Source organism: Pristiophorus japonicus, chromosome 7, assembly GCF_044704955.1.
Source record: "Pristiophorus japonicus isolate sPriJap1 chromosome 7, sPriJap1.hap1, whole genome shotgun sequence".
In the NCBI taxonomy this organism is placed as follows: domain Eukaryota; kingdom Metazoa; phylum Chordata; class Chondrichthyes; family Pristiophoridae; genus Pristiophorus; species Pristiophorus japonicus.
This window is the reverse complement of record NC_091983.1, coordinates 219,764,928-219,781,947: the sequence shown is the minus strand read 5'-3', so window position 1 is coordinate 219,781,947 and position 17,020 is coordinate 219,764,928. Positions and strand designations below refer to the sequence as shown.

Below are 17,020 nucleotides of genomic sequence, written 5' to 3'. Positions count from 1 at the left end.
ATACTGCATCGACACTGCAGTCTCCACATTCTACTCCAGGACCTCAATACTGAGGAATTCCTTACCTCCCTACAATTTACTGGCTTTTAAGACCTAAGCCTGGTGTCACTACTTCTGTTTTTCCCTCTTTCCCCTTCTCTATTTAACTGTGGTGATGTCCTGCACAAGGGGCCTGGTCTCCTCACCAATCTTACTTAAAACTTGTATATGTTATTCTTAAACATGAACAAAACTCCAAATATTTAAAGCAGTTTACTACCTGAGTCACTCTTGCACTTATAATAAGCCACTCCTTGCAGTTCTCTGATGTTGATAGCCCAAGAGATATTTAATACTGTTAGCGTGAATGTTTTCTCAGAAGAATCACTCAACACTCAGAGTCGGTTCCAACGCCAATGCGGCCTTTATTTTTGCATGCGGGGAGGAAGCCTCGGGGCTGGATCCAGGCACTTCTCTCCGACGAACAAAGAAACTTAGCGATATTTATATGTTTTACAATAGTTCTTTACAGTTACTCAGCCCACTTCGGCTGGACACAATCCAATCATACCGATTATAGATTACATATAGGTTTCTTTAACCCAATAGAATTCTTCTGATAGCTCAGGGGCTGTATGTTCGGTTTTTGTCAGCTCGGGCTGATTAATGACCTCGTTATGTGAGGCAGGTTCCCCCCTTATCTCTGTTCCTCGGGGCTCGGCTGTGTGAAGTCACTGATTATACCAGTGTACTATAATGGTTCGTTATAATTATCTTGTATCCAAGGCATTCCTGGTAGTAGGCCTCAGTCAGTAGTTCATTACTTGACTAACTGAGCTCCCATCATGCTTTGGCAGCCATTTTATATGTGGCCACTTTAAACCTATATGAGTTTAGATATATTCAGCAAGTGCCTAATGCCTAGTGTTTTGATATATTCAGCAGGTGCCTAATGCCTACAACAATTCCCTCCTTTCGGTAAAGGGACTAGTCCTAGTCCCCCTTTAACCGCCCGCCCTACTTTTATTAGATTTTGTGCAGGGCCCGGTACTCCCTGCCTCAACGTGCTGGCCAGTCACGCAGTTTCAGGAGTCCCGGTTGCTTAAATCAAATTGACAAAGGCCAAATCCTCCTTCCCCGATTATTAAACAGGCTTGTTTCATATTTGGGGACCGGTCATGGGTCCCTCTTCGTCGTGCTTGGTGCCTGCATGCCTGGCAGGCCATTATGCCCCATGTTACTGCTAAGATCAATTGTATCCCGACCAGTATGTGTGAATTTATTCGAATCCAAGGATGGATGTTCACATTTATTCCCCAGTCCCAGACCTTTCTCCACCAACTCTGACTTTGTAAGTCTACATCGATATCTTCTTCCAGTACTTTGATTTTAGTTTGCAGTTGGTGGTAGAGCTTTACGGATTGACCCACCCTGAGCCTCAATTCTCGTAATACTTCGGTTAGATGTGGGATAGGGACCTGCTCTGGCTCATCATAATCCTGCAAATGATCGTGAAGCTGATCGGTTACATCAATAACTTCGGGCTTCCGGCGCCTAACCTGGGTGATATGCGCTTGCCCGATCGCGACAGGTCGTAGCGGCGCAAAGCAAATGTTCGGCTGTGGTATCGGGCACTGCAGGTCATTATACCGATATGAACACTCTGTGGTAGAGACGCAGTATCTTCCCTTCCCTCCGTAGCCTGCCCTCGCGAAGTGCCTGTGTGCGGGCACTATTTCTAGTACACACCCGTCGGTTCGGTTGAACCCGCACTCGTCTAGCTCCCCTCGGCCTACCGGGTGAGGGCATACTGTGATCTCTCCCCTTTGCTTGCATTCTGTTAGGGAGATCCCGGTAAGTATGTCGTTTCGACGAACGGCGGAGATGGTGGTCAGATAGTAACGTATGGAGACATTTTCCCATATTACTCCGATATTCTCTAGTTGGTACAGGGGGAACAGCCCTGAGTCCGGCGTGGCTATAGGGATCATCAGGACTATCCCTATCCCAGTATTCCTACCCATCTCGCAATCTGGAATTGCTGGGTGTACTCGGGTCAGTCCCTTCAGAGTACAATTATCCAGTGTCCCCCTCTGATTAGCCAACTGAGCCAAATGTGAACTGTCGATCCAATCGGGTACTTCCCCGCGTTGGATCTGGTCGAGATTGTGGCGGATCTGTCCCACCATCCACAGACAATAAGCGTGACAGAGTTGCCCGTCTTTGCTTTCCTGTATCTTCTTTTTCTCTATCAATGAGATGATTGATGGTTTTGGCGTGAGCTTCCAGGTCTGAGATGCCATCCAATTGGATTTCGGCACCCTCCTTTCCTAGGTTAGCTTGGTCTTCCTGGTTTTGCTCCACCCTTTCCAATAACCCCTGTATATCTATCGAGTTTACTACGGAGGTCCCTGTATTGAAACCGGTAGCAACATCATTAACTATTCCCCTCTTTATCCTGGGGGCTGACCCCTGTCTTCGGAATCTACTGTCACCCATTGCATCGGCAGCCTGCTGCATTACAACTCTACTTAATACATTGTACATTTTCCTTGACTGTTCTGTACAGTATTCCGGCATCTGCTTGCCTGAAATATTGATCAGGACAGGCACAATTTCATGTTTAACATTATCATACAATAATTCCTTCGTTGTACATTACAATCCCATTTTATGGTCCCTTAGTAGTTATGGGACAAGACAGTTCCTCGGGCAATGTAGTGGTTCTTATGGGGTGCGGTGTCGGAGGGGGTAAGAAGCATACATACAATGATATTGCAGCCGCCCCTCCTCCTCGTAGTACCCACACAGCCCCACTCCCTTTTTGCGGATGACTGATTGCTGGGACTGTCCCGGAGGCGCGCAAATTATGCCGAAAGTACATTCATCGGGCCCTTTGACATCCCTCCGTTTAATGCAGCTGCTCCTTATACCCGTGGAGCACTGTACACATACCTGGTTCTTATTAGGATTCACTTGTAACCATGCATTAAAATAAGTCCTGTCCTTGGCTGCTGGGATGCACATTCCATCCGTTAAATTAAACAAGACTCCATAGTTCATGTTGTTGTTTATTTCCTGAGTGCACTGCAATCCGTTGGTATCATCCAGTGTTTGCGTGGGTCTTGAGGTTCCCAGTATCATGAGTCCCCAGAGTCGAAGTCACCACTGCGGTCCCATCTTGGTGAGTGTTTTATCTGAAAATTTTAAACAGATAGCCTGGTCGTCACCAGGTGTTAGGTTCTGGTCTACTTGTGTCGCTGTCACTCTGTGGAATCGAAGGTAAGGATTAGGTTAACCATATTCTTTATAGTCGTACCATCTCTATCACTTCATGTCCCTGTCTGGGCTGCCGTCGGTTTTGCGTTTGAGCCTGCTGTGCTCGAGCCTGCACGATGACCCATCTAAATATTATCCAAACTCCAATCCAACACCAATGCCACCATTATTCCTCCAAACATCGCTGTCTGCTTTACCGTTAGGTTGGGTTTGTGGACTACACCTACCCACCGTGGGGTACATTGGCTCTATTGCCATAGGTGATGGTGCTATGGCTGCGCACTGCACTATCCGTCTGGCCCTGTTTTTTAAAACATCTCTTCCAGCCTGTTTATCTTAGCTTTTAACTCTTGACCAGCTAGTTCCGTTTTATTTTTATTCTGAATATCCCACCATTTCCTCTGTCTGTCAGGTGAGTCTTCTTTATTTTATTAAGAAATCCAAATTAATAATGTCCAGTATAAAACAGCTGTCAATGGAAAGGGTTAACTCCTTTACAGGTTTGTAAGAAAGCCTGATGTCATTACGTGACTTCACGTAATCATCTGAAAAATTCTTTTTTTTTTAAATCTTTGTGCCTTCAAAACTTGCTTAGAAATTAGGAATCCGTTAAAACAGCATAAATCATTAGTAAAGTGATCATAATAAAAATCTTCTCATCGGGAAAGACAGCATTTTAGATTAAATTCCAATTTTTTCTTAACTTCTAATTCAAGTACTTGCCAAATAATTTTTTTTTTAATTGATTTAAAACGAGACCACACATTTTTAATAGCTATTTTGTTTACTGAAATTCAATTTTTTTTTAAATTTCTCTCTCAGCACCAAATCTAAACTTCTGTGCCAGTTCCATTTTTTCTTTCTGTGCTGAGTTAGCATAGCTTAGATCTTTTCTTCTCGTTATTTTCATACATTCCAACATTTCGGGGTTTTTTTACGGTCCCGTTCACTGGGCAAATCTTGTGTTTTATTTCTCTCCCAGCACAAAATCTAAACATCCATGCCAGTTCCATTTTCTATAAGAATTTAAAAATTCAGTAAGATTCTCTAATTCCCAGTTTTTTCTTTCTGTGCTGAGTTTGCATAGCTTAGATCTTTTCTCCTCGTTATCTTCAAAATGCTCCAGTTTCAAAGTCATTAAAATGTCTCTTCTAAACTGCTAAAGCTTGCTGTTTGTAACATTTTTCAAAAGTCCCTTTTACACCTTCGCAGATAGCTCACCACTCGCCCAGGAGTTTGACCTGATCCCTGAAGGTATTTCTAGATTGTTTCCAACCCCTTTAGTTTTATATCTCCTTTTTGCTTTAAGAGATCAGATTTAATTTAATAATATTTTTTTTTGAATCCACCTCAGTATTTTGCTGTGCCTTCTCTGAATATCTCAAAATCCCAATTCAAACTTTGTAATTTCAATCTTTATTTAAAACTTTTTTTTTGAGCTCGAAGCTTTTTTTAAAAAGGCATTCTTTACCTCATTCCGAGACTAAATTTATGTCTTTCAACCCAATGTAATCAATCATTGCATGTTTTCTTTCGACAAGTAAGTGAGCGTGTCAAATAAATTTTTTTTTTCAACCACCGGGACCATGTATTTTTTATATTTTACTCAACAAACCTATCCTTTGTGCATTTCCTAGCTCCGTAACTTATCATCCGAATAAATCCACACCTGCGTTTCTAACTTAAAATGTCTTAAAACTTCCCACATACAGGACAACACTACAAAGGATTAAAAAAAACTTTCACTCTGTTTAGAAAAGTGGGTGGAGCTAAAATAAACAGACAGTTGCATTCCTCTTCCAACCAGGCTTTCAGAAACATGAAAACATTAAAAAATTCATTCCGCAGTCAAAAAAATCACACAAGGACTCTCAACGACAGACATTCACAAAAGTCTCTCTTCATTCAACAAAGCTTATTAATTTTTTTTTTGGCCGGCTCTATTCTTGGATTCATACTTCACTTAAGAGAATCACGATCAGGTTTTTTTTTAATTTCTTACATATTGATTTACTTCCTCTGTTAGTTTTACGTGGGCTCGCAGTATCAAGACCACAGCCTTTTCATCTTTCTTTTCCTTCTCCCACCATTTGCTGCCAGGTCCTGAGGATCCCACCCTTCTCTAATCATTTTCTCGATTAGTTTATTTTGTTTTTCCGCCAGGTGGCGGGTAAGGGACCCTTCTGGTCCCCACTCGAGGTTACTTGCTTTCGTGGTCATTCCTGGGTAGGACTAGAACCGTTAGGAATCTACTCTCAGAGGTCCGCTTTCTACCTAGCGTAACTTGTAGTAGACCGTCTCCTGGCTACTGTCAGGTCACAAGTTCTGCTATTACACAAACTTATACAATTCTTAAAACGCGTTTAAGCAATTTCCGCAGTGTTCTACGTATCCTTAACGACGACCTACCACCGCTCTGCCCATTGGTCCGACACTGTTCACAGGTTTGGATTCCGTTAGCCGCTGTACACCGCTTGGTTCTACCCCGGGGTATATTTCAAATCACACTACTGGGTCCGGAAGATGTCTTTCGGTATCACGATCCCACGGTCCAAGTGTGTTCCCGGCACCTACTTAGTTCCTGGCCGTCACGTGGGACTAAAGTCCTCTTAATTCAGGCTCAGGCTAGGTGTTTGAGATATTGGACCGTCTCCTCGTGTCGATCAACCAGCATCCACCTTCCGCACCCGTTATAAAATTTTGTTTAAGGTATACTCACCCGGTTTCTCCAAGCGACCCCGAAATCCTGTTCGTGACGCCACTGTTAGCGTGAATGTTTTCTCAGAAGAATCACTTAACACTCAGAGTCGGTTCCAACGCCAATGCGGCCTTTATTTTCGCATGCGGAGAGGAAGCCTCAGGACTGGATCCAGGCACTGCTCTCCGACGAACAAAGAAACTCACCGATATTTATATGTTTTACAATAGTTCTTTACAGTTACTCAGCCCACTTCGGCTGGACACAATCCAATCATACCGATTATAGATTACATATAGGTTTCTTTAACCCAATAGAATTCTCCTGATAGCTCAGGGGCTGTATGTTCGGTTTTTGTCAGCTCGGGCTGATTAATGACCTCGTTATGTGAGGCAGGTTCCCCCCTTATCTCTGTTCCTCGGGGCTCGGCTGTGTGAAGTCACTGATTATACCAGTGTACTATAATGGTTCGTTATAATTATCTTGTATCCAAGGCATTCCTGGTAGTGGGCCTCACTAGGTCATTGCTCGGTCAGCCTCAGTCAGTAGTTCATTACTTGACTAACTGAGCTCCCATCATGCTTGGGCAGCCATTTTATATGTGGCCACTTTAAACCTATATGAGTTTAGATATATTCAGCAGGTGCCTAATGCCTAGTGTTTTGATATATTCAGCAGGTGCCTAATGCCTACAACAATACCATCTGTACAACAATAGGAAAACTATGGGATAAAAAAGGATCAAAGGAAATGAACATCAGTTAGAAGTTTCTGCAAGAGTGCTCTTATAATGCTTATAGTCTAATGACCCATTTTTATGTGGATGTGTTTCTGTTAGATTTCACCTGGCTGGCCTCCCATCTTGGAGCTTATCCAAAACTCTGCAGCTCGTATCCTAACTTGCACGAAGTCCTATTCAAACATCATACCTGTGCTTACTGACCTACATTGGCTCCCAGTCTGGCATTGGATGATTTTACTACCTTAATGGTGCACAAAAGAATAGGAGATTAAGATAGCACTAGACTAAGAGATAGCACGGTATTTGGTGGGTCAGATTAAGAGAAAATACAAGAAGGTCTAAGATAGCTTTACAGTGCATGTATGTAAACGCACGAAGCTTGATAAATAAGCTTGGTGAGCTGCAGGCGCAAATAGACACATGGGAATATGATGTTGTGGCGATAACAGAGACCTGGCTCAAAAAAGGGCAGGATTATGTTTTAAATATTCCTGGATATAAGGGGGTAGAAATTGCCCCCTGGCCAAAATGGAGCGTACGCACCTCGTTTGAATGTATTTTACCGCAGCTGCAGTTCAGGTCGCCTCTTGAGCGACATTCTGCTCTTTGTTGGGGTTTTTTTTCTTGGATTCGGAAGTCGCTCTTAATGGGAGTGGTGACAACACTTGAGGGGCGGAAACACGCCAGTGGCAACACCTGAGGGATTGAAGTTGGGGGCGGTGGCGATTGACCGGCGCGATGACGTTATCACGGCGCACGTCACCACGGTTCTCCCCTTCACTAAAAGGGGAGAACCTCCACGATTTTAAAACTTCCGCCGACTGGGCCACCAGGGAGGGTTTCGGCTGGGCCAGGGGCCTGGCACCTTGTTGGCGGCCCGGCCAAACCCACAGGCATAATTGTCGGGCCGACCTCGCAGTCGGCCAACAAAATAAAACATGGCGACAGCGGCAGTGCATACTCCCCTTTAAGGGAAGCCGGACCGCCGTTGCAGAAGGCCACAGTCTCACTGGACCACGGGAAAAAACAGGTTTTGGCACCGCCTGGTGAGCCAAAGATTTTCAGAGGGGAATGTCGCCATCGGGGGAATAGATCGGCAGCAGCAGAGTGGTGGGGAGGTTGGGGGGAAATCGGGGCACCGCTGGGAAACTTCGAGAGGGCAATTGCGCTATCAGTGGCCATTCCACAAAAAGTCGGCAGCCACTCCACTCCGCAGCGTGGCTGTCGATTTGCAGTGATAACAGGCCTTAAGGAGAGGGGCAATTTGAGCCCTAAGGTGTTCATGAAAGATAGGGAACGAAAAAAAGGTGTGGTGGCAGTATTAATTAATGAGATTACAGTGCTGGAGAGAGAGGGCGTCCTGGAAGGGACAAGGACAGAATCTATTTGGTTAGAGTTAAGAAACAATAGAGGTGCCATTACACTACTAGATGTATTCTATCGACCACCGACTAGTGGGAAGGTCTGGAGGAGAAAATTTGCAGGGAAATTACAGAGAGGTGCTAGAACTAAATAGTAGTGATAATGGGAGACTTCAACTATCCCAATAAAGACTGGGATAGTAATAGTGTAAAGGGCAGAGAGAGGGAAGAATTTCTGAAGAGTGTTCAGGAGAGCTTCCTTGATCAGTACGTTTCCGGCCCAATGAGGAAGGAGGCATTGCTGAGTCTGGTTCTGGGAATGAGGTGGGTCAAGTGGAGCAAGTCTCAGTAGGGGATCATTTAGGGAACACTGAACACATTATCATAAGATTTAGATCAGCTATGGAAAAGGATAGGGAGTAATCTAGAGTAAAAATAGGGGAGCGAGCAGGGAAGTGGAGCTGAGTCCATGATCAGATCAGCCATGATCTTATTAAATGACGGAGCAGGCTCGAGGGGCCAAATGGTCTACTCCTGCTCCTATTTCTTATGTTCTTAATTGGAGGAAGGCAAATTTCAGTGGATTGAGAACGGATCTGGACCGGGGTAAATTGGAATCAAAGATTGGCAGGCAAAACTGTAATTAAACAATGGGCTTCCTTTAAAGAGGAGATGGTTCAGGTACAGTCGAGGTACATTCCCATGAGGGGGAAAAGTAGAGCAACTAAAGTCAGAGCTCCCTGGATGATGATTGAGATAGAGAGCAAGATCAAGCAGAAAATAAAGTGCGTAAGACAGATGTCAGGTCGAGAATACATCTGAGAATCTGGCTATATATAGAAAGCTCAGAGGAGAAGTGAAAAAGAAAATAAGAGGGGCATAGAGAGGGTATGAGAATAGAATGGCAGCTAACATAAAAGGTAATCCAAAAATCTTCTTCAGGCATATAAATAGTAAACAGGTAGTAAGAGGAGGGGTAGGGCCGATTAGGGACCAAAGATGCAAGGAGGCAGAGGGCATGGCTGAGGTAGTAAATGAGTACTTTACATCTGTCTTCACCATAGAAGATGCTGCCAAAGTCATAGTGAAAGAGGAGGTAATTGAGATATTGGATGGGATAAAAATTGATAAAGAGGAGGTACTCGAAAGGCTGGCTGTACTTAAAGTAGATAAGTCACCAGGACCGGATGGGATGCATCCGAGGATGCTGAGGGAAGTAAAAGTGTAAATTGTGAAAGTACTGGCCATAATCTTTCAATCTTCCTTAGATACGGGGGTGGTGCCAGAGGACTGGAGAATTGCAAATATTGCACCCTTGTTCAAAAAATGTGCAAGGATAAACCCAGCAACTACAAGCCAGTCAGCTTAACCTCGGTGGTGGGAAGCATTTCGAAACTATAATCTGAGACAAAATTAACAGTCACTTGGACAAGTGTGAATTAATTAAAGGAAAGCCAACACGGATTTGTTAAAGACAACTCATGTCAAACTTGATTGAATTTTTTGATCGAGGTAACAGAGGGTTGATGAGCGCAATGCGATTGATGTGCTGTACATGGACTTTCCAGTTTGAAAAAGTGCCACATAATAGGCTTGCCAGCAAAGTTGAAGCCCATGAAATAAAAGGGACAGTGGCAGCATGGATATGAAATTAGTTAAGTGACAGGAAACAGAGAGTAGCGGTGAACGGTTGTTTTTCGGACTGGAGGAAGGTATACAGTGGTGTTCCCCAGGGGTCAGCAGTGGGACCACTGCTTTTCTTGATATATATGAGCAGCTTGGACGTGGGTGTACAGGACACTATTTCAAAATCTACAGATGACACAAAGCTTGGAAGTATAGTGAACAGTGAACAGGATAGGGATAGACTACAAGAGAACATAGATAGGCTGGTGGAATAGACAGACACAAGACAGATGATGTTTAACGCAGAAAGCTGCAAAGTGATATATTTTGTTCCGAAGAATGAGGAGAAACAATATAAACTAAAGGGTACAAGTCTAAAGGGGGTGCAGGAACTAGAGATCTGGGGTGTATATGTGCACAAATCGCTAAAGGTGGCAGGGCAGGTTGAGAAAGCGGTTAAAAAAGCTTACAGGATCCTGGGCTTTATAAATATAGAGGTATAGAGTACAATAGTTACGATGAACCTTTATAAAACACTGGTTTGGCGACAACTGGATTCTGCGCACCATGCTTTAGGAGCACTTTAGAGAGGGTGCAGAAAAGATTTAAGAACATAAGAAATAGGAGCAAGAGTAGACTATTTAGGCACCTCGAGCCTGCTCCGCCATTCAAAACGATCATGGCTGATCTGATCATGGGCTCAGCTCCACTTCCCTGCCCGCTCCCCATAGTCCTTTACTCCCTTATCACTCAAAGATCTGTCTATCTCCGCCTTAAATATATTCAATGACTCAACCTCCACAGCTCTCTGGGGCAGAGAATTCCACAGATTTCCAACCCTCAGAGAAGAAATGCCTCCTCATCTCAGTTTTAAATGGGCGACCCCTTATTCTAAAACTATGCCGCCTCGTTCTAGTTTCCCCCAATGAGTGAAAACATCCTCTCTACATCCACCTTATCGAGCCCCTTCATTATCTTATATGTCTCAATAAGATCGCCTCTCATTCTTCTGAACTCCAAATGAGTACAAGCCCAACCTGCTCATCCTTTCTTCATAAGTCAACCTCTTCATCTCAGGAGTCAATCGAGTGAACCTTCTCTGAACTGCCTCCAACAAAACTGTACGCAGTACTCTAGGTGTGGCCTCACCAATACCCTGTACAGTTGTAGCTGGATTTCTCTGCTTTTATACTCTATCCCCCTTGCAATAAAGGCCAACATTCCATTTGCCTTCCTGATTAGTTGCTGTACCTACATACTAACTTTTTGTGTTTCATGCACAAGGACCCCCAGGTACTGCAGCATTTTGTAATTTTTCTCCATTTAAATAATAATTTGTTTTTTTTTTCTGCCAAAGTGAATAACCTCACACTTTTCCACATTATACTCCATCTGCCAAATTTTTGCCCACTCACTTAGCCTGTCTATATCCCTTCGCAGATTTTTTTGTGTCCTCCTCACAATTTGTTTTCCCGCCCATCTTTGCATCAAACTTGGCGACATTGCAGTCGGTCCCTTCATAAGAACATAAAAAATAGGAGCAAGAGAAGGCCATATGGTCCCGCGAGCCTGCTCCGCCATTTAATACGATCATGGCTGATCTGATCATGGACTCAGGCCCACTTCCGTGCCCGCTCTCCATAACCCCTTATTCCCTTATCATTCAAGAAACTGTCTATTTCTGTCTTAAATTTATTCAATGTCCCAGCTTCCACAGCTCTCTGAGGCAGCAAATTCCACATATCCGCAACCTTCTGAGAAGAAATTTCTCCTCGTCTCAGTTTTAAGTGGGCAGCCCCTTATTCTAAGATTACGTTCTCTAGTTCTCATCTCCCCTGTCATGTATTCAACCAGCATTGTAACCCATGTATAAATTGACCTAAGTTGTACACCGTGAGAACACTGACCACTAGGTGGGAGACACTCCTAAACTGGACCTTCAGGTATAAAAGGGGAAGCTCCACCCACCTTCATCACTTGAGTGCTAAGGAATAAAGGACAGGTCACAGACTGACCTTCTCTCAAGCATGGGCCTCATGTGCATTTATACTGTGTAGTAAGAACATATCAATGGCGACAAGAAACTGGGATTTAAACCACGCGAGCATGGCCACTAGCAGAACAGACGAGAGGTACTGTGTTAAGGAATGGTTGGGACAGAGATTCAACATTGTTAAAGCAGCACACAGTTCTCCAGGCAGACAAGGGCAGTCAGGCATGCCCCAACATGTAGTCGATCCCAGAGGGGGAGTTCGACAGAGACAATGGCAAGCTGAACAGCGATTCACGCCATTGCAAGGGACAATGCGGCCAGTAATGGGGCCATCAACACCTGTTAATGGTGCACTCAAGGACAATAACAGGGGCAGTCAGGGACGATCGACTGGCAAGGGACCTTTTGTTTCAAACCGCAACTCATGCTGGAGGCGTGGAGGCATACATTCAGCCGGAGTTTGCAGAGATGAGCAAAATACCTGCAGAAATTGCAGAAATGGACACTGGGGGAAATCGCTGGAAGCTGAAGTTCAGCGAGTTCATGTGGAGCACGTATACAGTTCATACACCAGGACGCCACCGATAATGATGAAAGTGCTCCTCAATGGCATCCCAGTATCAATGGAGTTAGACACGGGTGCCAGCCAGTCCCTGATGGGTATCAAACAGTTCGAAAAGTTGTGGGCATCCAAGGCCAGGAGGCCAAAATTATCGCCGATTGACGCACAGCTACGGACTTACACAAAGCAGATCATTCCGGTGCTTGGCAGCGCCACGGTAGTCGTGACCCACAAAGATTCGGAGAACAGGTTGCCACTCTGGATTGTCCCAGGGGATGGTCCCGCACTACTGGGGAGGAGTTGGCTTGCTGTCATGAACTGGAAATGGGGCGATGTCAATGCAATTTCCTCTGTGGAGCGAGTATCATGCTCACAGTTCCTGGACAAATTTGAATCATTATTTCAACCCGGCATTGGCACTTTCATGGGGGCCAAGGTAGTGATTCACATAAACCCGGACGCCAGGCCAGTACACCACAAGGCCAGAGCGGTGCCGTACGTGATGCGGGAAAAGATAGAAGGCAAATTGGACCGCCTGTTGAGGGAAGGCATCATCTCGCCAGTCGAATTCAGTGACTGGGCGAGCCCGATTGTGCCGGTGCTCAAGGCGGATGGGTCGGTCAGGATATGTGGCGATTACAAGGCCACCATCAATCGGGTGTCACTCCAAGACCAGTACCAGCTACCGAGAGCGGAGGACCTCTTTGCGACGCTATCTGGTGGCAAACTTTTTTCAAAATTGGACCTGACCTCAGCTTACATGACCCAGGAGCTGGCGAGTGAGTCGAAGAAGCTGACCACCATCACGACACACAAGAGGTTGTTTGAGTACAACAGATGTCCGTTCAGGATTCGCTCGGCCGCCGCGATCTTCCAACGAAATATGGAAAGCCTCCTCAAGTCGATTCCAGGGTCGGTGGTTTTTCAGGACGACATCCTCATTACGGGTTACGATAATGAAGAACACCTCCACAACCTGGAGGAGGTGCTACGCAGACTGGACCGGGTAGGTCTGCGACTGAAAAAGGCGAAGTGCGTCTTCCTAGCTCGAGGTAGAATTCCTGGGGATGAGGGTAGCAGCAGACGGGATCAGCCCTACTGCATCCAAGACGGAAGCGATCCAGAGAGCACCCAGACCCCGTAACACGACGGAGCTGCGTTCGTTCCTGGGGCTCCTGAACTATTTTGGTAACTTTCTTCCCAAATTAAGCACGCTGCTAGAGCCGCTACACGTGCTCCTACGTAAAGGTCACGAATGGATCTGGGGGGACAGCCAGGAAAGGGCTTTTAATAGAGCACGCAATTTGTTATGTTCCAAAAATCTGTTAACGCTATATGACCCATGTAAGAAACTTGTGTTAACGTGCGATGCGTCGTCCTATGGTGTCGGGTGTGTGTTGCAGCATGTCAATGCCAAGGGTCAGTTACAGCTGGTAGCTTATGCCTCCAGGAGTCTGTCCCAGGCAGAAAGGGGCTACGGGATGGTAGAAAAGGAGGCGCTCGCATGTGTATATGCGGTGAAGAAAATGCACCAGGACCTGTTTGGCAGGAAATTTGAGCTGGAGACAGATCACAAACCCCTAACGTCCCTTTTGGCCGACAACAAGGCCATAAATGCAAACGCATCGGCCCGCATACAGAGGTGGGCACTCAAGTTAGGAGTGTCTCCCACCTCGTGGTCAGTGTTCTCACGGTGTACAACTTAGGTCAGTTTATACATGGGTTACAATGCTGGTTGAATACATGACATCCCTATCAGCGGAAACATCCTCTCTGCATCCTACTGGAATTCTTTGAGGATATAACGAGCATGGTGGATAGAGGTGTACCGATGGATGTGGTGTATTTAGATTTCCAAAAGGCATTCGATAAGGTGCCACACAAAAGGTTACTGCAGAAGATAAAGGTACGCGGAGTCAGAGGAAATGTATTAGCATGGATAGAGAATTGGCTGGCGAACAGAAAGCAGAGAGTCGGGATAAATGGGTTCTTTTCCGGTTGGAAGTCAGTGGTGTGCCACAGGGATCAGTGCTGGGACCACAACTGTTTACAATATACATAGATGACATAGAGGAGGGGACAGAGTGTAGTGCAACAAAATTTGCAGATGACACGAAGATTAGTGGGAAAGCGGGTTGTGTAGAGGACTCAGAGAGGCTACAAGGAAATTTGGATAGGTTAAGCGAATGGGCTAAGGTTTGGCAGATGGAATACAATGTCGAAAAGTGTGAGGTCATCCACCTTGGGAAAAAAAACAGTAAAAGGGAATATTATTTGAATGGGGAGAAATTACAACATACTGTGGTGCAGAGGGACCTGGGGGTCCTTGTGCATGAAACTCTTTTTGGGAGTAAACAAAAAACATTAAACCGTGCCCCCCCCCCCCCCGGATCTGGGGGAAACACCAAACATTTACAGGCCCTTTTATTTTTTTGTGGTATTTTTGTGGGGGGTTTTTTGGGCACAAAAACATATTTTTCTCCAAGTGCCCCCTATAAAAGGGGAGGGGGACACTAAAAGCCCAAAAGGTTAATTTGCAGGTGCAGCAGGTAATCAGGAAGGCAAATGGAATGTTGGCCTTCATTGCGAAAGGGATGGAGTACAAAAGCAGGAAGGTGTTGCTGCAACTGTATAAGGTATTGGTGAGGCCGCACCTGGAGTACTGCGTGCAGTTTTGGTCACCTTACTTAAGGAAGGATATACTAGCTTTGGAAGGGATACAGAGACGATTCACTAGGCTGATTCGAGAAATGAGGGGGTTAACTTATGATGATAGATTGAGTAGACTGGGTCTTTACTCCTTGGAGTTCAGAAGGATGAGGGGTGATCTTATAGAAACATTTAAAATCATGAAAGGGATAGACAAGATAGAGGTTGTTTCCACTGGTAGGGGAGACTAGAACTAGGGGGCACAGCCTCAAAATACGGAGGAGCCAATTTAAAACCGAGTTGAGAAAAAATTTCTTCTCCCAGAGGGTTGTGAATCTGTGGAATTCTCTGCCCAAGGAAGCAGTTGAGGCTGGCTCATTGAATGTTTTCAAGTCAAAGATAGATAGATTTTTAAGCAATAAGGGAATTAAGGGTTACGGGGAGAGGGCGGGTAAGTGGAGCTGATCCACGACCAGATCAGCCATGATCTTATTGAATGGCGGAGCAGGCTCGAGGGGCTAGATGGCCGACTCCTGTTCCTAATTCTTATGTTCTTATCCACCTTGGCAAGCTCCCTCATAATCTTATACGTTTCGATAAGATCACCTCTCATTCTTCTGAATTCCAATGAATAGAGGCCCAACCTACTCAACCTTTTCTCATCGCTGGAATCAACCTTGTGAAACATCCAAATCATTCATTTCGATTGTAACTAGTTGAGGCCCTAACACCAATCCCTGTGGCACCCCACTACCTGTAGTTACTGTTTGCCAACTGGAAAATGATCCATTTATCTGTTTTCTATTTGTTAGCCAATCCTCTATCCATGTTAATGTATTACCCCCAACCCCATTTTGTGCAGTAACCTTTTATGTGGCACCTTATCGAATGCCTTCTCGAAATCCAAATACACATCCACTGGTTCCCCCTTATCCACTCTGCACATTACATCCTTAAAGAACTACAGCAAATTTGTCAAACATGATTTCCCTTTCATAAAACCATGCTGACTCTGCTTGACTAAATTATGCTTTTCCAAATGTCCTGTTTCCTCAATAATGGACTCCAGCATTTTCCCAACGATAGATGTTAGCCTAACTGGTCTACAGTTTCCTGCTTTCTATCTGTCTCCTTTTTTAAATAGGGGCGTTACATTTGCTGTTATCCAATCCGCTGGGACCTGCCCAGAATCCAGGGAATTTTGATAGATTACAACCAATGCATTTACTATCCCTGCAGCCACTTCTTTTAAGACCCTAAGATGCAAGCCATCAGGTCCAGGGGACTTGTTCACCTTTAGTCCCATTATTTAACTGAGTACTTCTTCTTCAGTGACAGTGATTGTTTTAAGTTCCTCCCTCCCTTACAGTCCCTTGATTATCCGTTATTGGGATGTTTACAAGAATGGTTCCAGGGATGAGGGACTTCAGTTATGTGGAGAGACTGGAGAAGCTGGAGTTGTTCGCCTTCGAGCACGAGAGGTCTAGACAGTAGATAGGGATAGACATTGGCGGAAGGGTCAAGAACCAGAGGTCAGAAATATATGGTGATTGGCATAAGATCCAACGGCGACACAAGGGAAAACCTTTTTACACAGCAAGTGGTTATGATCTGGAATGCGCTGCCTGAAAGGGTGATGGAGACAGATTCAATCATGGAATTGAAAAGGGGATTAGGTAATTATCTAAAGTAAAAAACTTGCAGGACTACGGTTAAGGGCGGGGGATTGGGACTAACTGAAGTGCTCTTCCAGAGAGAAGAGCCAGCATAGGCTCGACGGGCCGAATGGGCTACTGTGCTGTGTTGATTCTATAAAAGACACTTTATAATTGTTGTTGATGATAATGAAGAAGTAGGGTGCGAAGAGGCTCATGTGAAGAATAAACACAGGCAGAAGACCAGTTGGGGCGAAAGGCCTGTTTCTGTGCTTAAAATAAGATATAATTCTCTTCAACTACTGTACAATATAGTGCCGTATGTTTATCATATTATCTAACTTTTCTCAGCTCTCGAGTCCCTGTACTGGAGTCTCATAAATTACTTCCCCCTTAAGCCTTTTGTTTTTTACCTGCGTTGATCACTGGTTTCACTCTTCTGCTGTCCTCCCAGAGAACTTGCCTCTAAACAGGAC

General features: G+C 44.9%; 1 protein-coding gene across 2 annotated transcripts; it reads right to left on the bottom strand.

Moving 5' to 3' along the window:
• Positions 1–391: 391 nt before the first annotated feature.
• LOC139267465 (uncharacterized) lies at positions 392–17,019 on the bottom strand. Of its 2 annotated transcripts, XM_070885826.1 has the most exons (3): positions 16,958–17,019; positions 5,978–6,134; positions 392–3,198 (listed from the first exon to the last, which is right to left on the bottom strand). In XM_070885826.1, exon 3 carries the CDS (start codon positions 2,280–2,282, stop codon positions 1,065–1,067), a length of 1,218 nt encoding a protein of 405 aa, XP_070741927.1. In that variant the 5' UTR covers positions 2,283–3,198; positions 5,978–6,134; positions 16,958–17,019; the 3' UTR covers positions 392–1,064. The 2 variants fall into 2 exon arrangements, with proteins under 2 accessions (XP_070741927.1, XP_070741926.1); XM_070885825.1 differs by having other exon boundaries at positions 392–6,134.
• Position 17,020: the final 1 nt, after the last annotated feature.

Excerpts from the sequence above, each read along its gene's own strand:
- LOC139267465 (XM_070885825.1), bottom strand. The coding sequence starts at position 2,282 with ATGGCATCTCAGACCTGGAAGCTCACGCCAAAACCATCAATCATCTCA.